Genomic DNA, 19,714 nt, shown 5'->3' with positions numbered 1-19,714 from the left:
ACCCCCTCTGCTCGGGAAAGGAAAGCGAAAGCGGCGGGACTGAGCGCTGCCCGTCGGGACCGGCGTCGATATAGGGAGAGAAGATCGTTCGGCGGCTTCGCGCGGGCGATGGAGGGCTCCGGGCAGGAGCCGCCCCGCGCTGCGGCCAGAGGTGAGCGGCAGCCGGGAGGGACCGTCCCGCCGCGCCTGGGTGCGGGCTCGCCCCGGCCGGGTCGCCGCCGCTTGGCTCTCCGCCGCGCTGTGCTCGGCTGCTCGAACTCGGCGGCCGCCGCCTCCCTCTTTTCCGTGAGGAAGTCCTGTCTAGTTCAAGAAAACTCCCCTTTGGCCTTTTCTAGTTCTGCTCTTCTCAACGTAAGGTGGAGATGGAGCTGTTGGAACGGGTCCAGGGGGGGGGTCACAAAGATGATCGGAGGGCTGGAGCACCTCCCATAGGAGGACAGGCTGAGAGAGTTGGGGTTGTTCAGCCTGGGGAAGAGAAGGCTCTGAGTAGATCTTATAGCGACTTTCCAGTACCTGAAGGGGCTACAGGAAAGCTGGAGAGGGGCTGTTCATAAAGGCTTGTGGGGATAGGATGAGCGGGAATGGGTATGAACTGGAAAGAGGCAGATTAAGACTGGACGTTAGGGAGGATTTCTTCCCCCTGAGAGTGGTGAGACGCTGGCCCAGGTTGCCCAGGGAAGCTGTGGCTGCCCCATCCCTGGAGGGGTTCCAAGCCAGCTTGGATGGGCCTTGGGCAGCCTGAGCCAGTGGGATATCCCTGCCCATGGCAGGGGAGTTGGAACTGGATGATCTTTAAGGTCCCTTCCAACCCAAACTATTTTATGATTCTGTGATTCTTTCTGTTCTGTGGAAAAGGGCTTTGGTTTTTAGCATGTTCGTGGCTGAGCAGGGTAAGTGACTGCTGGGCACGGCACTGTTTATAGCAGAAAAGGGCGCAAAAGAAACACCGTTTTGAAAGTCTGGGTGCAAAAATAACTGCGGTTTTCTAACTGGATGCCAAATGACCAAAATGCACTATCAGACCAAAATGCTCAGTCATCTGTGTTGGGAGGGAAGCTAGTGTGGTTCATTTATAACTAAGGAGTGGTTTTGGTTTTTTTAAGGGCATGCAGATCCTTGGGATGCTGGCTTTATACAAAGAGGCGGCAATGGAACAAAGACTGTGTCAGGCTGGCCAGCTCTGTTAGGGGAAAGCCCCCAAGCCACTAATTATACTCTTCAGCCTAGGCAAAGAGAGGAGAGAATTTTGAGGTTTCCTCAATCAAGCAAGAATAAACCCAGAATACAAGGTGGAGAGGCCAACAGTGGAGGTATGGGACACTGGAATGAAGAGGAGAATGAGGAAAGGAGAATAAGGCCTCCAGGTGGACAAGCACCCGAGGGGGCCAGAGCACCCTGGAATGAACAAGAAATTCAGGGTAGGGGAAGGAGGCGATATGGTGGACAAGCACACAATAGGGCCAGAGGCCCGTGGAATGAGAAAGAAAATGAGGGTAGGGGAAGGAGGTATCAAGGTGGACAAGCCCAAGAAGGAGCTAGAGAACTAAAGAACAGGCAAGAAAATAAAGGCAGGGAAAGGAGAATGCAACCTCAGGAGAATCCTCATCTCTACCAGAATCATATCCCAGGAGGTGTCCAGCTCAGTGAGCAGCCTCGGCAAGTCAAAAGGATTGGCTATAGATTCCTAGAAAGTCTCCTCCAGAAAGACCCTTCAGAAGTTGTCATCACGCTTGCTTCCAGTTTAGGTTTGAAGGAGCTTCTTTCCCAAACTGCTATGAAACCCAGTTTCCTTGAGCTCATTTGCCAGGTGATTAAAAAAGCATGCAGTTCCCGAGTAGATAGACAGAGTGTCCAACAGCTTCTTGGAGAGGTGAAGGAGTCCAACTTTCTCAAGATCTGTCTGCCACAGTATGTGTCTGACATGGTAACAGAAACAGAGCCTGCTGTGCGTTACCAGTACCCTGTGCATATTGCTAACATCGTTTCACTTCTCCAGGACCTGATCAGTATTTTCCCATCCAGCTCTGTGCAGAAAATCTCCATTCTCTTGACAGTCTTGCAAGCATCCATAAATGCCCTAAGAGATTCTGGTGTGGACATCACAGAAGAAACAGAGAAAAATCTAAATAAAGTCCAGATGCTTATGCAGCATCTGCAGGAGAAGAAACGTGAAGGCACGCTGAGGGCTGATAACTATACTCTTATGCAGCCTCAGACTGATGGTGAAGAAGGAACCTACCGTACAATGACAATTTATCCGACATATGATGAAGTACACCATGATGGAAAACCCTTTCTACGTCCCAATATTGTTTCTGGAAGATATGATAGCACGAGCATTTATCTTGACACCCATTTTCGGCTTTTGAGAGAAGACTTTGTAAGGCCTTTAAGGGAAGGTATCTTAGAGCTTTTGCAGAGCTTTGGGGACAAAGGTTTGAGAAAGAAAAAATTTGATGATATCAGGATCTACTTTGACGCACGCATAATTACCCCCCTCTGTTCCCTAACTGGTATTGTTTACAAGATCCAGTTTGACATAAAACCATTGAAATATGTACGATGGCAGAATTCCAAACGGTTGCTATATGGATCCCTCATCTGCATGTCCAAAGATCGCTTTGAAACATGCCTTTTTGCCACTGTTTCTAATCGTGATAATGCAGATCTTGCCTGTGGGATTGTGCAGCTATGTTTTAATGCACAGAACCAGGCACTGCTGGCAGATGTTCGGCCCTCAGACTCCTTCCTCATGGTAGAGACAACTGCCTACTTTGAGGCCTATCGGCATGTGTTAGAAGGGTTACAGGAAATCCAGGAAGACGATATCCCATTCCAGAAGTACATCGTGGAATGTGATACGCAGGTGAAGAAGCCAACATACCTGACAATGAGTACTGCCTATAACTTTGCACCCTTGATGGAAGATCTCCTGTCAGATGAAGTGATGAACCCTGGTGTTTTGAGAGGGCAGAGTGTCTGTGTTCTAGATCCCAAGCAGTGGCCTTCAATGGAAACTTTGAGATTAGATGAGTCTCAGATGCAGGCATTGAATCTTGCTCTCACCAAGGAGCTGGCTATCATCCAAGGACCTCCTGGGACTGGTGAGAAACATTTGCTTTTAGTCTATCATTTAAGGAATTCTCCTTGATTCCCCCATTTAGGGAGATTGACTTCAGAAAGGCAGCTGTACTGTTGCCAAAGCTTAGTCCCATGCCTCATTGATGCTTGAGTAGCTCAGTTAGCATGAGCTGTGGAGAAGGTTAAAATATCCTCAATACCCATACCGGATCTTAAGTGTTGCCAACCAAGTTGTAAGTAGACACCCATTGCACTTGTTGGCTCTGCTTGTGTACTGGGGTGAAAAAAATTTAACAGCCTTTTGTATCATGGTGCCTCTTGCTGTGCAACAGACTGATTTGTCTTCATAGCATATTAGAACGTTGGAAGCATTCAGCCATGATCCTCTGTGTAAATAAAGCATTACAAGATGAACTGCAATTGTTTCAAATGGTACCTGAACTCAACAAGCACCACTGCCTGTATTCCACTAGTGTGTGGATATTTCACATGCAGCCAAATGTCGTGTTTGAAGTCAGTATCAGAGTGGGCTGGGGGACAGTGTCAGAGAAAACCCTGAGTCTGGGTGCAGTGTGTTAACATTCTTGCAGAGCGTGGCCTTGCTCATGTACAGGCCAGATGGATGGTGTCATGCTACTTTACATTTTGTAAACTAGTTACCTCTGGGGTCAGGCCTCTTGGCACAGACCAGATTTGCATCTTAGAAGGAAGTCTTGTGTCTGATTTTGATGGTTCCTGTGTTTCAAGGCACTGTGCGGAGGGTGGATTACACTTTTTCTGATCCTGATCTTGTTCTGCAGGGAAGACCTTTGTGGGTTTGAAGATTGTTCAGGCTCTCTTGACTAATAAGCACGTGTGGCAATGCATTGGCCAGAAGTCTCCCATCCTTGTAGTCTGCTACACTAACCACGCGCTGGATCAGTTCTTGGAAGGTAAGAGTACCTGACGACGTATGATGGAGGATCAGGCAGAAATAGTATAACTCCTACTCTGTCCATCTTCTGGCAAGATGACCTGCCCTTTTGGATTTATTTCCTAGTGACTCTAGTCCCATTTATACACAGTAAGAAAACTTCACTCAAACAGATACAGTGCAATGCTTGCAGACAAAGGGTTCTCCCTACCCTTTGTCCTACTGCAGAAAAAAGAGCTTGCCTTTTTAGTGCTGATATTTCTCTTTTGTTTGCAGGAATATACACATTCCAAAAACATGGGATGGTGCGTGTTGGGGGCAGAAGTAGCAGTGAAGTCTTGAAGCAATTCACTTTGAAGGAGCTGAGGAAGAAGTGCGAGTTTCGATACAACTTGCCACTGCATCTCCGCAGAGCCTATGTGAATGTACGTGCAAACTTCACTGGAGATGATGGGACTGGGTTGGCTGTGCACTGGAGGAGCCAACTACCTTTCCTCCATACTTGTTCTTTGACCTTGTCTTGCACTGAAGTTGGCGTCCTAATTCTTCTGCCCTCGTTCACTTTATCTGTTTCTTGTCCTGCTGTTTCTGAACTGTGTTTCTCTGAGTATGAGATGATGCCACCCTTTTCTTTGTTATGAACAGATAACCGCTGAGATGAAACAGGCTGAGCAGCAGCTCCATGAAGTAGCAAAGCACTTGGAGTGCACAATGCATGGAGTTTTGCATGAGCGCCACTTGGAAGCATGCATTGCGCCCCAGCACTGGGACAGTCTGATGAATGGTCTGGTGAGAGAGGTCCCTTTCTTCTGAGCCAAGCAGCCCCAATGTATGCTTACTACCCTTTATGCTAATGAGTCTGAGGTCCCCCAAACACACTTCTTTTTAGCATCACTTGGCTGCTAGGAAAGTGAGTAAGTGAATAGCAAGCTGTGCTAAGCGATAGTAGTCTAGGCTGGGCAGGGCAGAGCAGGCAGGGGATTTAAATCCTGGAAGTTGTAGAGACTCTTAAGTGATCCCTATCAGTATAAAAATACAAGTGCCCAAATGAAAGCCCCTTAAACCAAAGGGGAGGTGGGATGCTTTTTCCGAGAATCTGAGGATCAGACTTTCTAGCTCTGGAGTTCTCCCAGGGGACTTGTGCTAGTTGCCTGCTACTGCAAAGTGCCCCTTTGGCATCACCCTAAGCCTCTGAATAGCAATAGGCCTGGCTGATTTGACTTTCCTTATCTTAGGACGATAAGGAGTTCTACAACAGTGCTTTGCGACACTCAGTGATTCTGGAGTGGCTGGGCCTTGGTGTAACCGTCTTCACCCAGAATGCTGCAGAAAATGTAGGGGCTGAGAATCCAGGTAAAACAAACAGACAAACAAACCTGAAAATCAAAACAAAAAGAAATAAAAAATCCCAAAACACTTCCACCCCCTAAACTCCCCAGACAACCCCGACCATCCTCCACAGGTGTGTTTGCGTAAGCTGTGCGTGTGTGCCAGAAAAGAGACACTGCTACTTAACAGATACTGAAAGATGCATGGCACTGTAAGGTAGTAGAAAGAAGATTAACCTTAATTTCCACATAGTGATCTGACTGCTGCACTGTGATACTGCTAGAGTGGCTGTGGCTCACTGTGTGTAACTGGTGACTCTTACAGGTAGTCTGCAGGAGGAAGAGGAGGAGTGGGAAGATGAAGCAGAAGAGGAACTATTGGAGATCCCAGAGGAGGCTGACCTGATTCAAGCTGACAGAGTGATTGAGGATGAAGAGGCAGCAAAACCTCAGGGAGGAAAAGAGGAAGAGCACAGAGCCGTTCATGAGCTAGCCAGTGTGCTGTTGGCTATGAGGTTGGAGGACCAGGAAGAAGAAGCACCCCAACTCCAACAGACCGTTATGCAGTGGGAGGTAACTGCATGCAGTAGCATGCTTTGACTCTGCTTGACTGTGTAAAGAATAACGTGGGGATGCCAACACAGAAAAATATTTGTGCTCTAAGTGATTATTGGGAACTTTTATTCCACAGATAACTACTGCCCAGAGGAAGAAAATGAAACAGAGGATGAAGCTTGAGCTCCGTAAACTGAGTGCAATGACAGAGTTAGAGGCTAACACTATTCGGGATCTGTGGCAGCTTGACCTGAGCTCCCGTTGGAAGCTTTACAGGTGACAAAGCTATTTTGCAGAGCCTGTCAGGCAAGTGTTTCCTATGACTGTTACAGTTTACAGACTCTTTCTGTCAAGTCATGGTGTTTCTGTCCATATCTGTTCAGCTCCTTCTTTGACCGTGTTTGTTCTCACCTTCCTTTTATTGCATAGGCAGTGCTGTTATCTCTATACCTCAAACTATAAACTATCTCTATATCTCAAACTATGTGGTTTGGGACTAAGTGCAGATGTTAATAAACTCTTGCCCGAAAGACACAGAGGAAGTTTTGAACTCAGTCAACTCAGAACTTCTGGATCACTTCCCTGTTCCCCTTACTATGTGTGATAATGGCATTTTCTTCTCAGGCTTTGGCTGCAGACATATCAAGGGGTTATTCGCCAGAGGATTCTGCAGCATGAACAGCAGTACCAGGCAGCAGCAGAAAGGCTGACAGAACTGAGACTGCAGGAGGATCTTTGTATTCTCAAGGAGGCCGAAGTTGTGGGGATGACAACTACAGGTACACATCGGCAGGGAAGCAAACCAGTATTGCATTGCATCCAGTAATGGTTAAAGAACCTTGTTGCCAAAAGATTAGTATTGTGTGCTGCTTTGACAGCCCAGGACAGGATCTGCGTTAGTCTGTAGCCTCCCTAGTCTCTGACTTTGCAAATGTGGCGATTATATGAGTTGTCGATTAACTGCATGAGCAGTTTCTGTGCACTCTTGTACTCCCTTCATGTTGAGCAGTGTTCTTCTAAAAGAAATGCTCTACTTGTGCCTGAGTAAAGCACAGCTGATATACCAGAAGGTGATGAAAGCGTAAAGGTCATTGAAACATGACTCTTTGGAGAGACTTTAGGTTTATTTATGTGTGTTGATCAGTGTATTGAGTGGGTATCTTATGTCTGAGAAGAACATCGGAAAAGCACAAAGGGCCGGCATAGGACTCTAATCCCCACCTGCCTTCCCTAATATATCTTCATATTGAAGTCATCCTTGGTGTGGTGCTGTTTTAAAGTTCAAAAAGCTGTGTCCTGAAACAGGGAATCTTGGGAAGAGTGCCAGTCTTTTCTGGGACACAGCCTGCTCGCCTCCCTGAAAATCTTTGTCATACTGCCTGCATGTAGTTATATTCTGCTAAAGGTGGTCTTCTTTCCTTGCTCAGGAGCTGCCAAATACCATCAGCTCTTGCAAAAAATAAAGGCACAAATTGTTGTTGTAGAAGAGGCAGCAGAGGTGCTTGAGGCTCACACTATTACTACTATGACTAAAGCTTGCCAGCATCTCATCCTCATTGGAGATCACCAGCAGGTAAAATCCATGACTAATGCCTCTAACTTGTGCAAATTAGCTAGAACCTTTTAACCAAACACCATATGTGAAAGGCTGCCAGGAATTACTGCTCCCCAGCTGCCACAGATACCGCAGGTCCTGTCTCCTGTAGTTTTGGAGCAGAGCTCTTATGTGACTTGTCTTTCAATTTAACTGATACAATTTTACATGTGCTTGCAGCCACTTCAGTTGTGGCTGTATCTGATTTTCATATTTAGCACTTCTGCAGGAATCCAGTGTCTGACCTTTCTATGGGGGACCAGTGATAGAAAAATGAGACGAGTGAAAAATCTTCCTAATATGTAGGAAAAGTGCTGAAATGTGGACCTCTTATTCCTTCTCTTTCAGCTGCGGCCTAGTGTGAATGTATATGACCTGGCCAAGAACTTCAATCTGGAAGTCTCTCTCTTCGAACGGCTGTTGAAAATCAATTTCCCTTTTGTCTGCCTTAAATATCAAGTGAGGAAGAGCTATAAAGAACTCCATTGCATTTGTGTTTAAATTGTTTTAAGTCTGTAGTACACTTAAGTTCATATTTCTAGTCTCAGAATAGTCTGAGAGAAAAGATTGTGCTCTCGAGAGAGTTGTAGGAGCTATCAAACTACCATGATGTTTCTGTATATTTGCAATTATTCGTTGATGTTGTCCACAGCACTGTGGTTCCCATATGTTTTCATGCAATGAACATGGCTTATTGTGGTGTATGAAACTCCCAGAACTCTGGAGGCTGACAGCACAAGACTTCTCAGGCTTCTTCCTGCTAAATTACTATAATCATTTATCTTGGTGCCTGGAAAAGTTAATTCTACCTCCAGCAGTCCTGTATTGCAACTACTTAGAAGAGCTTACATGTAGTGGTTAGGGTGACATGCTGGCTTTCGTTATCTAGAATGTTCTTATATTTGCACTGAAACCAGCATTCTTATTACAACAACCTTGCTAAATTATTTTCTTGAAGATACTCTGCTACTTCTCCCTCTTCAAATTGCTGCTTGTGGCAGCAGTGATATGGTGAGGGAGGATGGGAATTGAGAGGTGCTCCCTTCTTTACTCTTACTGCAAAGTCATCCTTGTCTTGTATTCAGGCACAGTCTGTACAGTTGAACAGAACACTGACAGGGAAATATGATGTTCCTTCAAGACTGATCAGGCTGCTTTGTGTTTCAGCACCGCATGCGTCCTGAAATTGCTCAACTTCTCACCCCTCACATATACCGGGAACTGGAGAACCATCCTTCTGTCCTGAAGTATGAGAACATAAAAGTGAGTTTTCAGCAATCGCTTTTTTCCCCCGTTAATGGCTAAAATGAGTTTCTGTAAAATGCAGCGTTCAAGGATTTCAAATTTTTAGATCAAGTTTAGTTATTGAACTTTATACCTGAATCAAAGATATGTGTGATATAATTAGACAAGTAATTTGTAGTTCTTCTGGCATTAGTGATAAGAGTGGATGCTGGAAATTGATCCAGTACTGATGACTTTAAAAGAACAGTGAAATATGGAAGAGGGACTGAAAGATTTGTAGGAGATTGAAAGCTAGGAAGAAATCTTACATGAGAGAATTAAAGCATTATATTTGGATGCTGTGCCACTGAGGACACCTTGAAAAAAACAGGGATCTGTGTTTGACCTACAAAAGCTGTTCTTTCCTGGTAAAATCAGCCTCTGGGTTTTGGCATGAAGTCCAAGAATTTCTGATGGGTAGAAGAATTCCAGTTAATAGGCAAAAACTTAAGGTCCCCACTAAATCAAGACAAGTGGAATTTTTGAACAGGTTATCAGACAACTCTACACCCCTGGAGCTGGTGAAGGACTACTGGAGTCCCTAGTGGTCCTAGTTTTCCTGGTGGAAAAGCGATCCTCCTTGCTTGTTTTTGTTTTTATTGCAGTAACAGGCGTGGGTTTTGCTAGGTGTTTTTAGGCAAGTGCTGAGCCCGGTGTACTTATAACTTACTATTTTTTTCCCACATAGCCAAACCCAAACATTGTTTACGCCACAAATGTGAAACAGAACTATGATAGTAGAATCATGGAATGGTTTGGGTTGGAAAGGACCCGAAAGCCCATCCAGTTCCAACCCCTGCCATGGGCAGGGACAGCTCCTACTGGATCAGGGGCTCCAAGCCCCATCCAACCTGGCCTTGAACACCTCCAGGGATGGGGCAACCACGACTTCTCTGGGCAGCTTGGGCCAGGGCTTCCCCACCCTCACAGGGAAACATTTCTTCCTGATATCTTATCTCAGTCTCTTTCAGCTGAAAACTGTTCCTCCTCATCCTGTCTCTGCACTTCTCGATCAAGAGTCCCTCCACAGCTTTCCTGTAGCCCCTTTCAAGTACTGGAAGGCTGCTGTAATGTCTTCCTCGATGCTTTCAGAAATTTTATTAGTGCTTAATCCTCTCTTTTCTCTAAAAGGCATAGTAGGAAAAACTAAAATCATCCATAGGAACTGATTTCTTATTAGGATGCTGAAATGTCATCAGTAAGCTGAAACATGATGAATAAACTTAAGTTCCTATCAGATGAATACGCTGTGGAAATCTAAGAGCAAATTGCCTAAGTATGCAGTAACTGTATACTGTAGCCCTCTCCCTAAAGGTCTTCCTGTCAGTGAATAATCAGGAACATGGAAACAGGCTGCTGTGGCAGAAGCCAGCATTCTGTTTCTGACTTTGCTTTCTCTTGTTTCAGGGGGTCTCATCTAACCTCTTCTTTGTGGAACATGACTTTCCTGAGCAACAGATCCAGGAAGGGAAAAGCTACCAGAACCCACACGAGGCCCAGTTTGTAGTGGAACTGTGCAAATACTTCTTGTGTCAGGACTATCTACCTTCTCAGATCACCATTCTCACTACTTACACTGGACAGCTCTTCTGCCTGCGTAAACTCATGCCAGCCAAGACTTTTGCAGGTGTGAAGGTTAATGTAGTAGATAAGTACCAGGGGGAGGAAAATGATATTATTCTGCTGTCACTCGTGCGGAGCAACAAAGAGGAGAGAACTGGGTTCTTACAGATTCCTAATAGGATATGTGTAGCATTATCCAGAGCTAAGAAGGGGCTGTATTGTATTGGAAATATGAGAATGCTTGGCAAGTGTCCTCTCTGGAGCAAGATCATTCAAACCCTTCAGGAGAAAGGTCACATTGGTCGATCATTAGTCCTTTTCTGTCAAAACCACCCTGAAACCAAGACACCAGTATCTACAGCAGCAGACTTCAGCAAGGTCCCAGAGGGAGGCTGTAATCGTCCCTGTGAATTTAGGCTGAGTTGCGGACATGTTTGCACAAGGGCATGTCACCCGTATGATGCCCAGCACAAAGAGTACCAGTGTATGAAGCCTTGTCCAAAGGTGCTCTGTGCAGATGGGCACCGCTGTCAGCGCTTGTGTTACGAGCCCTGTGGACCATGCATGGTGATAGTTGAGAAAACTATTTTTAGATGTGGCCATCTGCAGATGGTGCCGTGCTCTACTGCAGACAGCGAGTTTCTTTGCCAAGAACCTTGCCAGAGAAAGTTGATCTGTGGGCACACGTGCAACAAATTCTGTGGGCAGGAATGCACTAAGTTGTGTCCTGAACTGGTTACAGTCACTCTGAAATGTGGCCACAAGCAGCGAGTTAAATGCTGGATTACTGAGCAGATGAAGCATGACAAGTCTGTGGAATGTAATGCTAAATGTTCTGTGCTGCTCGAGTGTGGTCACATCTGCTCAGGTTCCTGCCACACCTGCTTTGGAGGGAGGTTTCATAGGCCGTGTAGTAGCCCATGCAAGCGCTTTTTGGTCTGCTCCCACAAGTGTCAGCAGCCTTGCACTACAGAGTGCCCTCCTTGTCAGAGGGAGTGCCAGAACCGCTGTATCCACAGTAGGTGTGGAAAGAAATGTGGAGAGCCCTGTTTTCCGTGTGCCGAGCCATGTGAGTGGCAGTGCCAGCACTACCAATGTACCAATCTTTGCTCCGAACCATGCAATAGGCCTCGCTGCAATGTACCATGTGCTAAGCTACTGCGCTGCGGTCATCTTTGTTCTGGATTGTGTGGCGAGCCCTGCCCAAAGAAGTGCCTTGTTTGTGACCGTGAGGAACTCACCCAGATATTTTTTGGCTTCGAAGAAGATTCAGATGCTCGATTTGTACAGCTTGAAGACTGTGGCCATGTCTTTGAGTCCCAAGGCCTTGACCATTATATGGATGAAGATGATGACGTTATCAAGCTGAAGGTGTGCCCAATGTGTCAGACACCTATCAGAAAGAATTTGAGATACGGCACCATTGTGAAAAGGCGGCTACATGAGATAGAACAGGTGAAAGAGAAAATTCAAGGCCCAGCACAGGAAATTGAGTCCAGCAGGCAAAGGCTGCAGGCTGCGCTGGCAGAGAATGCTGTTCTGCACCAGATGCTGCCACTCAAGTACCGCATGCTGGAAGAGAAACTAAATGCTTCTAATCTTTCCACAAAAAGTATTGGACTAATTGAGAACCAGCTTTACTTCTACGAACACGTAGCAAACCTAACCAATTCTATAAGGAAAATTGATGTGAATGAGTGGAAAGGGGTGACAAAGCGGCTGGATGAAGTGCAGGAGTGGCTGGATAAGCCACGCCTCTGCTTTACGGGACAGGAGGTCTCTGACCTGCAGTCTGAGCTCCATAGACTGACCTGCTTGCTGAGCCTTTTGGCATGGTGCAAAGGCGCAAGCGGGATGATCACCCCTGTGCTGGTGCCAGAGATTGCCCGTGCACGGGAGGTCCTGGAAGGAACAAAGAAATTCACAGCAGAGGATGAGGCAGCAGTGAAGGCCAAGCTGGAGCAGCTCTATGCAGCCTTCCCCGTCTCAGGGCTGGGGATCTCGGATGAGGAGCGGGTGCAGATTGTCCGTGCCATCGGCTGCCCCCGCGGCCACTGGTTCAAGTGCAGGAACGGGCACGTCTACGTGATTGGGGAGTGCGGGGGGGCCATGGAGCGCGGGGAGTGCCCCGAGTGCCACGAAGTCATCGGGGGCGCCAACCACGCTCTGGCCAGCGGCAACAGCCTGGCCCCAGAGATGGACGGCGCCACGTACGCGGCCTGGTCCGAGGCGGCCAACGACCTGCTCGGCTTCGAGCAGCTCCGCCGGCTGCTGTAGCGGCCCGACACCCCCTCCCCGGGTGGCTTAGTCGCTAATAAAACGTTCACAGCTGCCGCGCTGTGTCAGCTCTGTCGGGATGGGGGGCGCCGGAAGAGGCGGGGCCGCCGTTCCCTGAGACCGGAAGTGACGCGCGGCTGGGCGGCCATGGCGGCGCGGGAGCCGCTGCGGGAGCTGGTGGCCGCGCTGCGCGCTGTGCTGGCGCGGGTCCGAGGTGGGGGCCGCGGCCGCGCGGGGGCTGGGTCGCTCTGAGACGCCCCTCCGCCGGCTGAGGCCTCTCTCTGCCGTTACAGAGGGCGAACCGGGCGAGGGCCGCGAGCCGTTCGAGCCGACGCGCTTCTGGGACGCGCTAGGTATGGGCGGCGCCGGGGCCTCTGGGGCCTTCGGGGCCGTGGCGGGGGCCGGGCCGCGGCCAGTGTCCGGTGGTCGTTGGGATCTCTGGAGCCTTTGGTCTCTGAACGCGGTGCGGCACAACCTGGGGAAGGCGTCGAGCGGGACGCAGAGGTGGCAGTGGGTATCGCGACCAGCTAAGTGAAAAAAGTAGGAAGAAAGCAGACGTAGGATTCGTGCACGTGCATGGCACGAATATACCGTGGAGTTTTGCTTCTTCTGTAGTGCGACTCAGTTTATTTATTTGTGTTACTTGGAAAGAAGACGTGGTAATTGAGCAGTAGGGCAAAGTGGCATCAGACGTTGCTCATCTAAGCTGCTCTTTTCCACGAGTTACTTTCTCTTTGCTTCCATTGAATTCCTTCTAGGTCAAGCATTCAAAATAACATCACAGGAAGCTACAAAGCTGAGCCTGGCATTCTCAAGGCCTCCAGTGGCTTCTGCAGAGGTTAGTGTATTCCACAGGCTGTGAAGTTGCAGTCTGTGACAAGTTTCAGATATTTGTTGGTTTGCTTGAATAAACTAGAATCACTTGCTTTAGCACAAACGAGTGATGTCGATATGGGCTTTCACTGTATTAATCCAAATCAAGAATTGCCCAAGGAATTAATTTCTGCAAGTTAGGGAGACGTAACCAATAGAACCATTCTTACATACTTTCCTTTAACATCTGCACCTGGTTACGGATAGAGACAGGGTTTTGGACATTACAGACCTTAGATCTGATAAAGAATACACAATATTTCTGTTGTTAATTGAGAGAAATCTATCACACCTGCGTTTGGAGAAGGAAAAAACCCACTTCCAGTTCAGAATATTGACAAAAGCTACTACTTCTTCCCTGCTGTGTGACCATCACGCCAGGGCATCTTTTGTTACCAAGTCACGGGGCGACTTGTAATGTTTAGAGCTTGCTTACTGTATCTTTCAGTTGTGCTGCATTTGTTTCTCAAGCAAGATGGCCATTACTGTGCTTCTCTTTTCTCAAAACAATCTGAATGTAAATGGTTGCTCCTGAGACTTTGTAAGTGCAGTGCAGCTGTGCACTACTCTCAATTAATCCTTTTGCCTGTCTGTTTTCAGGATTGCCAGAAGCTGAGTGAAGATGTCCAAAACGCTATTCTTGCAGTTGCCACCGTGTACTACTGGCTCCCTAAGGGCCAAGGTGAGTCCGTGACAGTGGAGTACTCGCTACTATGTAGAGTGGTCATTCTTTCACCACTATGTAAAGAAATCTTGTATTGCAGAGCCTAATGTGCGATCTGGCATCTGCAGGAAAGCAAGTTATCCTGAGCACATAGTCCCATTATCAGCTATTCTGTAGGCTTCTAGTGTGTTCCTGAGCAAACTACTTGTCTGTCTACTCCTGGAGATTTCTGTCTGTGAAAGAATGATAATGGAAGCTGTATAATTGATTGATCTTTGTCTAAAGTCCTTTTGGAACTGGGAAACTCCTTGTTTCCTTCAAAATATCTGTAACTTGTATTTATATGGTATACCTGCACAAACTGAGCAGTCTACATGTTCATCTTTGGCAGTTCCTTTCTGTCGGTTCTGACTTCGGCAACTTTTTTGCTCTTTCCTGATCTTGACCAGGTACTACTCTTCGGAAAATGGTACGAGATGCTACCACTGAAGTAGTGGAAGGAATGATCCAACTCACAGAAACAATTCTCAGTGCTCCATTGGAGAGGTAGTAATTTTTCAGAAAAAAAATAGGAAGAGAAGTTCCGAGAACACTTGTTGGGAAGTGGCAAGGGCAGGCTGCTTCCTAAGAGAAGGGGGAAGGCAAAAGCAGAGCACTGTTACGACACAGGGAGAGGCAGTGGCTTCAGCAGCAAAGGCCCAATCGCTGGTGTCTGAGTGGGCAGAGAAGTGCTGGTAAGGGTAGTGAGGCTCAGTTGAGAGTCCAGATATCAAAGAAGCCCACAGTGATGAGGTCAAGCTGGAAAGTCAGGCCAGCAAGTCAGGATCAAGTCCAGACAGGAGCCAGCTTCAGACACCACGCAGTGATTGCCCAGCTTGTCCATCAGGGCAAGGCAGGAAGGTCAAGTCAGTGGGTCATGACCCAGATCAAAATCAAGGGAGACTGGGTGCAGACGTAACTGCCGCACAGTTGTGATGTAGCACAAACAGGACCCAGCAAAAGAATCTCAGGGTAAACACACTTCCTAGGGTAAGCAAGGGCTAATAGTCTCTTCTAGCTTTTCTTCACTGATTTCTCCTGTCAGTAAAGGAGCTGACTGTGTCCTTAGCAAAATAATCTAGAAGGTGGAATGCACTCAAGGCCCTGGCAGTACCTTCTTGTCCTAGTGATTGAGTCAAGTATGTATGGAGATGCCTATATGGAGAACAGATTTTCATCCTGTCTGTGGCAAGGGAAGATGTTGGGGGTAGGATTCCCATGAAGGTGCTGGATAGCATTTGTACTATTTTGGCAGTTTTTGCCTTTGCGGTAGATTGTCACATGCAATGATTTATAGAGCTGGTTGTTGGACCACTGTTGCCTCTCTTTATGGGTTACACACCACTGCCCTTGGGCAGAGGTCAAGAAACTTGTGATTTGTGTAGATTCTGAAAAACAAATAATGTGCTTAAGTACATTGAGAGGCTTTTATAAGAGGCTCCTGTTTCTTGTTCCAGTGGATAATCAAACTCAGTAGGAACCAGCATGTCTTGCTTTACACAGATGTGGGATATTAGTGACAATCTGGTTGCTGATGTCTTTCCAGCAGAGCTTCTACTTGACTGCATTGTCTTCAATGCAGAAAATGAAAACAGTCTGGCAGTGATGTGATTGAGTCTGACTAGGGGGGGCTTTGTTTTGTTTCAGTTTGTGTCAGGAACAGCTTATATCAACTGGTGGAGTGTGGGAGGCGTGTGAGCAAGTGTCCAACCTGCCACGAGGTGGGTATTGCATATGCAGAAAACCAGAACTAGGATGCGTTGTCTTGTAGCGTTGGTAATCCTTGCAAGGGGCACACTCGCTAGTACAATGAAGGCTCACTCATACTGCAAAACCCAACTGTTTTTGAAATGTATAAGCTTGGAAGACGGGCCAGATTCTTCATGTGGCAGTAATGTAGCTCTGAGCTCAGCAAAAAAAATTCAATCTGTAATCTCGAGATCTAACAACTGCACACTAAGTGAACGTTGTTGCAAGCTGATTTGAGTCAGTGCAGCGCCATGGTTTTTGTCCTTTTGCTTTTGCAGATAACCAGGCAGCAGTTACATCAGCTCTGGCTGCATGTCTAGGTGTGGTCAAGGATGCTCTGGAGGAGATGGAAAATGTAAGGAAGCTCCTAAGCCTTTGAGGAACCTGCAGTGATGGAACCAGGGATTGTTTTATGTGCAGGCTTTGATTTAAATTTGTTCTGATATTAACTAGTTTATTGTATTATGCTTGGATCTTAATGAATTTTTAAACTTGAGCCTGATGTACTTTATATAACATTTCTATAAAGTCGTGTCCTGAATTTTGGGTGGAGTGGGGTGCAACAGTAAGGCAGTTTAGGTTGCTGTAAAAGTGGTGCTATTTGGCAGTTTGTTGCTATTTACTCTGTTTAATTGGAGTGAGGGATTAGTTTTCCTTAATCCAGTCCTGCTAGGATTAACAATTTGGCAGATGACATGCTGGTAGGAGAGAAATTCCTCTGTAAACTGTATGATTTCTAGATTGTTTTCTTTTCCTCCTGGGTGTTACTGGAATTGATGTTAGCATCTGGGTTTTCAGTGCATCTGTGTTCTCAGGCTGTTGTGGAAGGGCAAGACCCCTACAGCGACATCATGGAAGATGAAGAGCTTGGCTTTCGGGGCAACAGAGATACGTATTGGTCAGAAGCTGACCGGAAGTTGCTTAGCTCCTGCTTGGGATTAATGAAGGCTTCTAAAGCCTGCCTGAAGAAGGTCCTGGGTGTTGTGAAGGCTTACGGCAAAGCTGATTCTCCAGAGCAGATCTCTCAGCTAGATGATCTTGCAGACATTGCCAATGAGATCAGTCCAAGGTAAGCAGAACTCTCCACAGGCTGCTTTTTGCTCCAAAGCAGTCTCTGTCTTTCTTGAGGTCTAGAGAAGAGATTAGAAAACTCTTAATAATGTTTTATGATATTGAAGCTGTGAGGAGATGGTGGAAGCAGTTGTGATGGGAACACTGTTATGGCATAGCCTGTTGAGTTGTGCAAGTTAAGAGAGGAGCATGTTGCAGCTTGCACTGTGTCTGTGTCTCGCTCTAAGGTGAGAGTGGCATGCAGATGTCTGAGGAGGCAGTGAGAAGCATCCCATGGGTATGACCGACGTAGTCTCCTTGTCACGTATTGCCGTTCCTGACTTACATTTAGGGTGGGTGTAGGTTTTGACTAGGATCCATAAGTTGTGCTATCAGGACCTGTCTTTCATTGCTTCCCTTTCTCCTGTTCCAGTGTTGATGAGCTGGCGCTGAGCATGTATCCACCTATGAACCAGCTTGGTGTGCGACTCAATGTAAGTATCTGCAGCCTGCATTTCAGTCTCCTCACTTAGCATAGAGAAGGGGAAGGAATTGAATAGGACTGTGTGACTGTCTCGGTAACAAGTTCGTAGGGATTAAGGGTCCCGTTTGGTTCTTGCGCTCCCGATGCATTCCCGATTTTTACTTCTTCATGGAAGAGCATGGCCACTTGAGCTTTGGCTTTGAGCTATAGTCCATATTCACATCCAAGGGCAGTGCCTCAGGAAAGTGAGGTCTAAGGCTGCTGCTGCACTGCATGTGTGCCTGCTTCCTTGGGTGGCGTAAGCTTGCTCAAATAAAATTGTCTACATTAAAAATACAAATTAGAGATTTGTTGCAGTAAGCGTATTTAAGCACTGAAAGAAGCTACTCGGAGAAGCTGTGGAATCTCCATCTTTGGCAATACTCAAAACCTGACTAGGCAGGTCTCTGAGCAGCCCGACTGAGCTTTAAGGTGGGCCTTGCCTAAAGCAGGCGGTTGTACTAGACAACTCCCAGGAGTCCCTTAAATCATAAATTAAGCATGCATCTTCTTGTCCTGGTTTTGGCTGGGATAGAGTGAATTTTCTTGCCAGTAGCTGCTGTATTTTGTATTTAGTGCAAGAACAATGTTGATAACTTAGTTTCTAGCTATTGTTTATGCTTGGCTGGATAGAATTAATTTTCTTCCCAGCAGCTGCTTGTTTTTAGTTTTAGTATGAGAGGAATGTGGAAAGTATGCTGATGTTTGTAGTTGCTGAGAAATTAGGGGCACTTTTAGTTTTCAGTGTTTTGCTAGTGTACAGGTGCAGAGCCAGGACAGCTAACCTGAACCAATGGAATATTCTGTACCGTAACATCATGCTCAGTATAGAATGGGAATCGGGCTGCGGGGCAGGTGGCAGGTGATACGGATTCCATGTTCAGTGCTTTACGTTCTGCTATTGCTGTGCTTGCTCTTGTTTCTGTGCTTACTGCTGTTGCTGCGCTCACTGAAATCATTGGTTGGGACGGGCTAATCAACAGGCACTGAGTGGTTGTATTTTAATATATTATTTATATGCATGTAATTATTAATAATAATTCATTGTTCTATTAAAATGATCTTTATCTCAACCCACAAGTTTTACTTTACTCCCCAGTTCTCCTCATCCCACTTTGCTGCCAGCTGGGGCTCAACCGTGACATTTCTCATATCTAAGGTTTTTTTATTCCCAATTCTGGTTTCATGCCTTTAGCCAGTTACTTGATTTTCTGGGGTAAGAAAAGAAAATATTGCTTAATATTAAAATGCATTACAGTCAGTCACTTGTAACTTCATGCATTAATATCAGTTAACAATTTTTTACAGACTTGTCTGTTTAAAGAAAAAAGCATTTCAATATATGCTTTCAAACCCAGCCAGTCTTTATTTTCACCTGTCCCAGCCAGCAGCAGGTTGGGAGACACTCCCAGCATGGGAATGATAGATAGCTTCCTCCTGCACCAGGGTCGGTGCTGATTGGACTCGTTCTTGATTGTATTGGGCATTCCTACCCCAGCTCGTCTTTTCCAGTACTGCTGAGCCCCCTTTTTTTCCATGTTTGGCTCACTTTCTTTCCCTTTTGTTTCTTTCTAGGCTGCTAAGTTGGCCTCTGTTTTAAAGAAAGTCTTAGAGATTACAAAGTGAGTATGAGTTATGGTTGTGTGTGTGTGAGTTCCCTGCTATGAGGGGTGATGTCTTTCTGCATCCTGTCAAAGATGACTCATGTTAGACAGTAATTGCTGGCATTTTGGAATAATTATGATGATGTCCAGTCACAAAGGGTTGAGAATAAGAAAATAGTGGTAAGGATGAAGGTGATACCAACTGAAGACGGACACGTGTTAAGACTTGAGACTAGAGACATGGATGTGGGTTCTTCATTGCTCCAAGCGCTCTGGGCCTATAGCAGTCCTGTTTTGTGCTAGGGTAATTCAGTACTTTGCAATACCCACATGTTGCCTGAATGCATAGGTATAAGACACCAAGGAGGCTTTCCTAATGAATTTCCTCCACTTTTGCAGGACAAGCCATGTCTGTCCACCATCAGAGGAAGGCTGGGTGCAGTTTCTAACTGGTGCAGTAGATCACAACATGAACAAAATCAAGAACTTCACACAGGGTCAACTGTAGCTCTTCTGTGTCTACATGTATTGCTGCCACTGGCTCTGGCATATGCTTTTCCAGTGACTCTTGAGGTTCTCCATCTACTAGGAGAATGATGAGAACTATGTTTATAGGA

At 46.4% G+C, this 19,714-nt stretch overlaps 2 protein-coding genes across 3 annotated transcripts; both read left to right on the top strand.

Moving 5' to 3' along the window:
• Positions 1 to 10: 10 nt before the first annotated feature.
• ZNFX1 (zinc finger NFX1-type containing 1) lies at positions 11 to 12,866 on the top strand. The gene is made up of 13 exons (XM_054081143.1): positions 11 to 151; positions 1,104 to 3,104; positions 3,882 to 4,013; positions 4,271 to 4,419; positions 4,640 to 4,783; positions 5,230 to 5,347; positions 5,648 to 5,895; positions 6,014 to 6,153; positions 6,502 to 6,656; positions 7,305 to 7,450; positions 7,820 to 7,930; positions 8,639 to 8,734; positions 10,163 to 12,866. The coding sequence occupies exons 1-13, from the start codon at positions 109 to 111 to the stop codon at positions 12,593 to 12,595; spliced, it is 5,916 nt and encodes a 1,971-aa protein (XP_053937118.1). The 5' UTR covers positions 11 to 108; the 3' UTR covers positions 12,596 to 12,866.
• CCNDBP1 (cyclin D1 binding protein 1) lies at positions 12,676 to 19,636 on the top strand. Of its 2 annotated transcripts, XM_054081151.1 has the most exons (11): positions 12,688 to 12,809; positions 12,889 to 12,948; positions 13,354 to 13,433; positions 14,069 to 14,150; positions 14,582 to 14,678; positions 15,819 to 15,892; positions 16,199 to 16,275; positions 16,736 to 16,989; positions 17,404 to 17,464; positions 19,069 to 19,115; positions 19,497 to 19,636. In XM_054081151.1, the coding sequence occupies exons 1-11, from the start codon at positions 12,743 to 12,745 to the stop codon at positions 19,603 to 19,605; spliced, it is 1,008 nt and encodes a 335-aa protein (XP_053937126.1). In that variant the 5' UTR covers positions 12,688 to 12,742; the 3' UTR covers positions 19,606 to 19,636. The 2 variants fall into 2 exon arrangements, with proteins under 2 accessions (XP_053937127.1, XP_053937126.1); XM_054081152.1 differs by lacking the exon at positions 16,199 to 16,275 and having other exon boundaries at positions 12,676 to 12,809; positions 16,719 to 16,989.
• Positions 19,637 to 19,714: the final 78 nt, after the last annotated feature.

This window comes from Cuculus canorus, chromosome 16 (assembly GCF_017976375.1).
Source record: "Cuculus canorus isolate bCucCan1 chromosome 16, bCucCan1.pri, whole genome shotgun sequence".
Taxonomy (NCBI): domain Eukaryota; kingdom Metazoa; phylum Chordata; class Aves; order Cuculiformes; family Cuculidae; genus Cuculus; species Cuculus canorus.
Note: the sequence above shows the minus strand (reverse complement) of the source record. Positions and strands in the feature narration are given on the sequence as shown.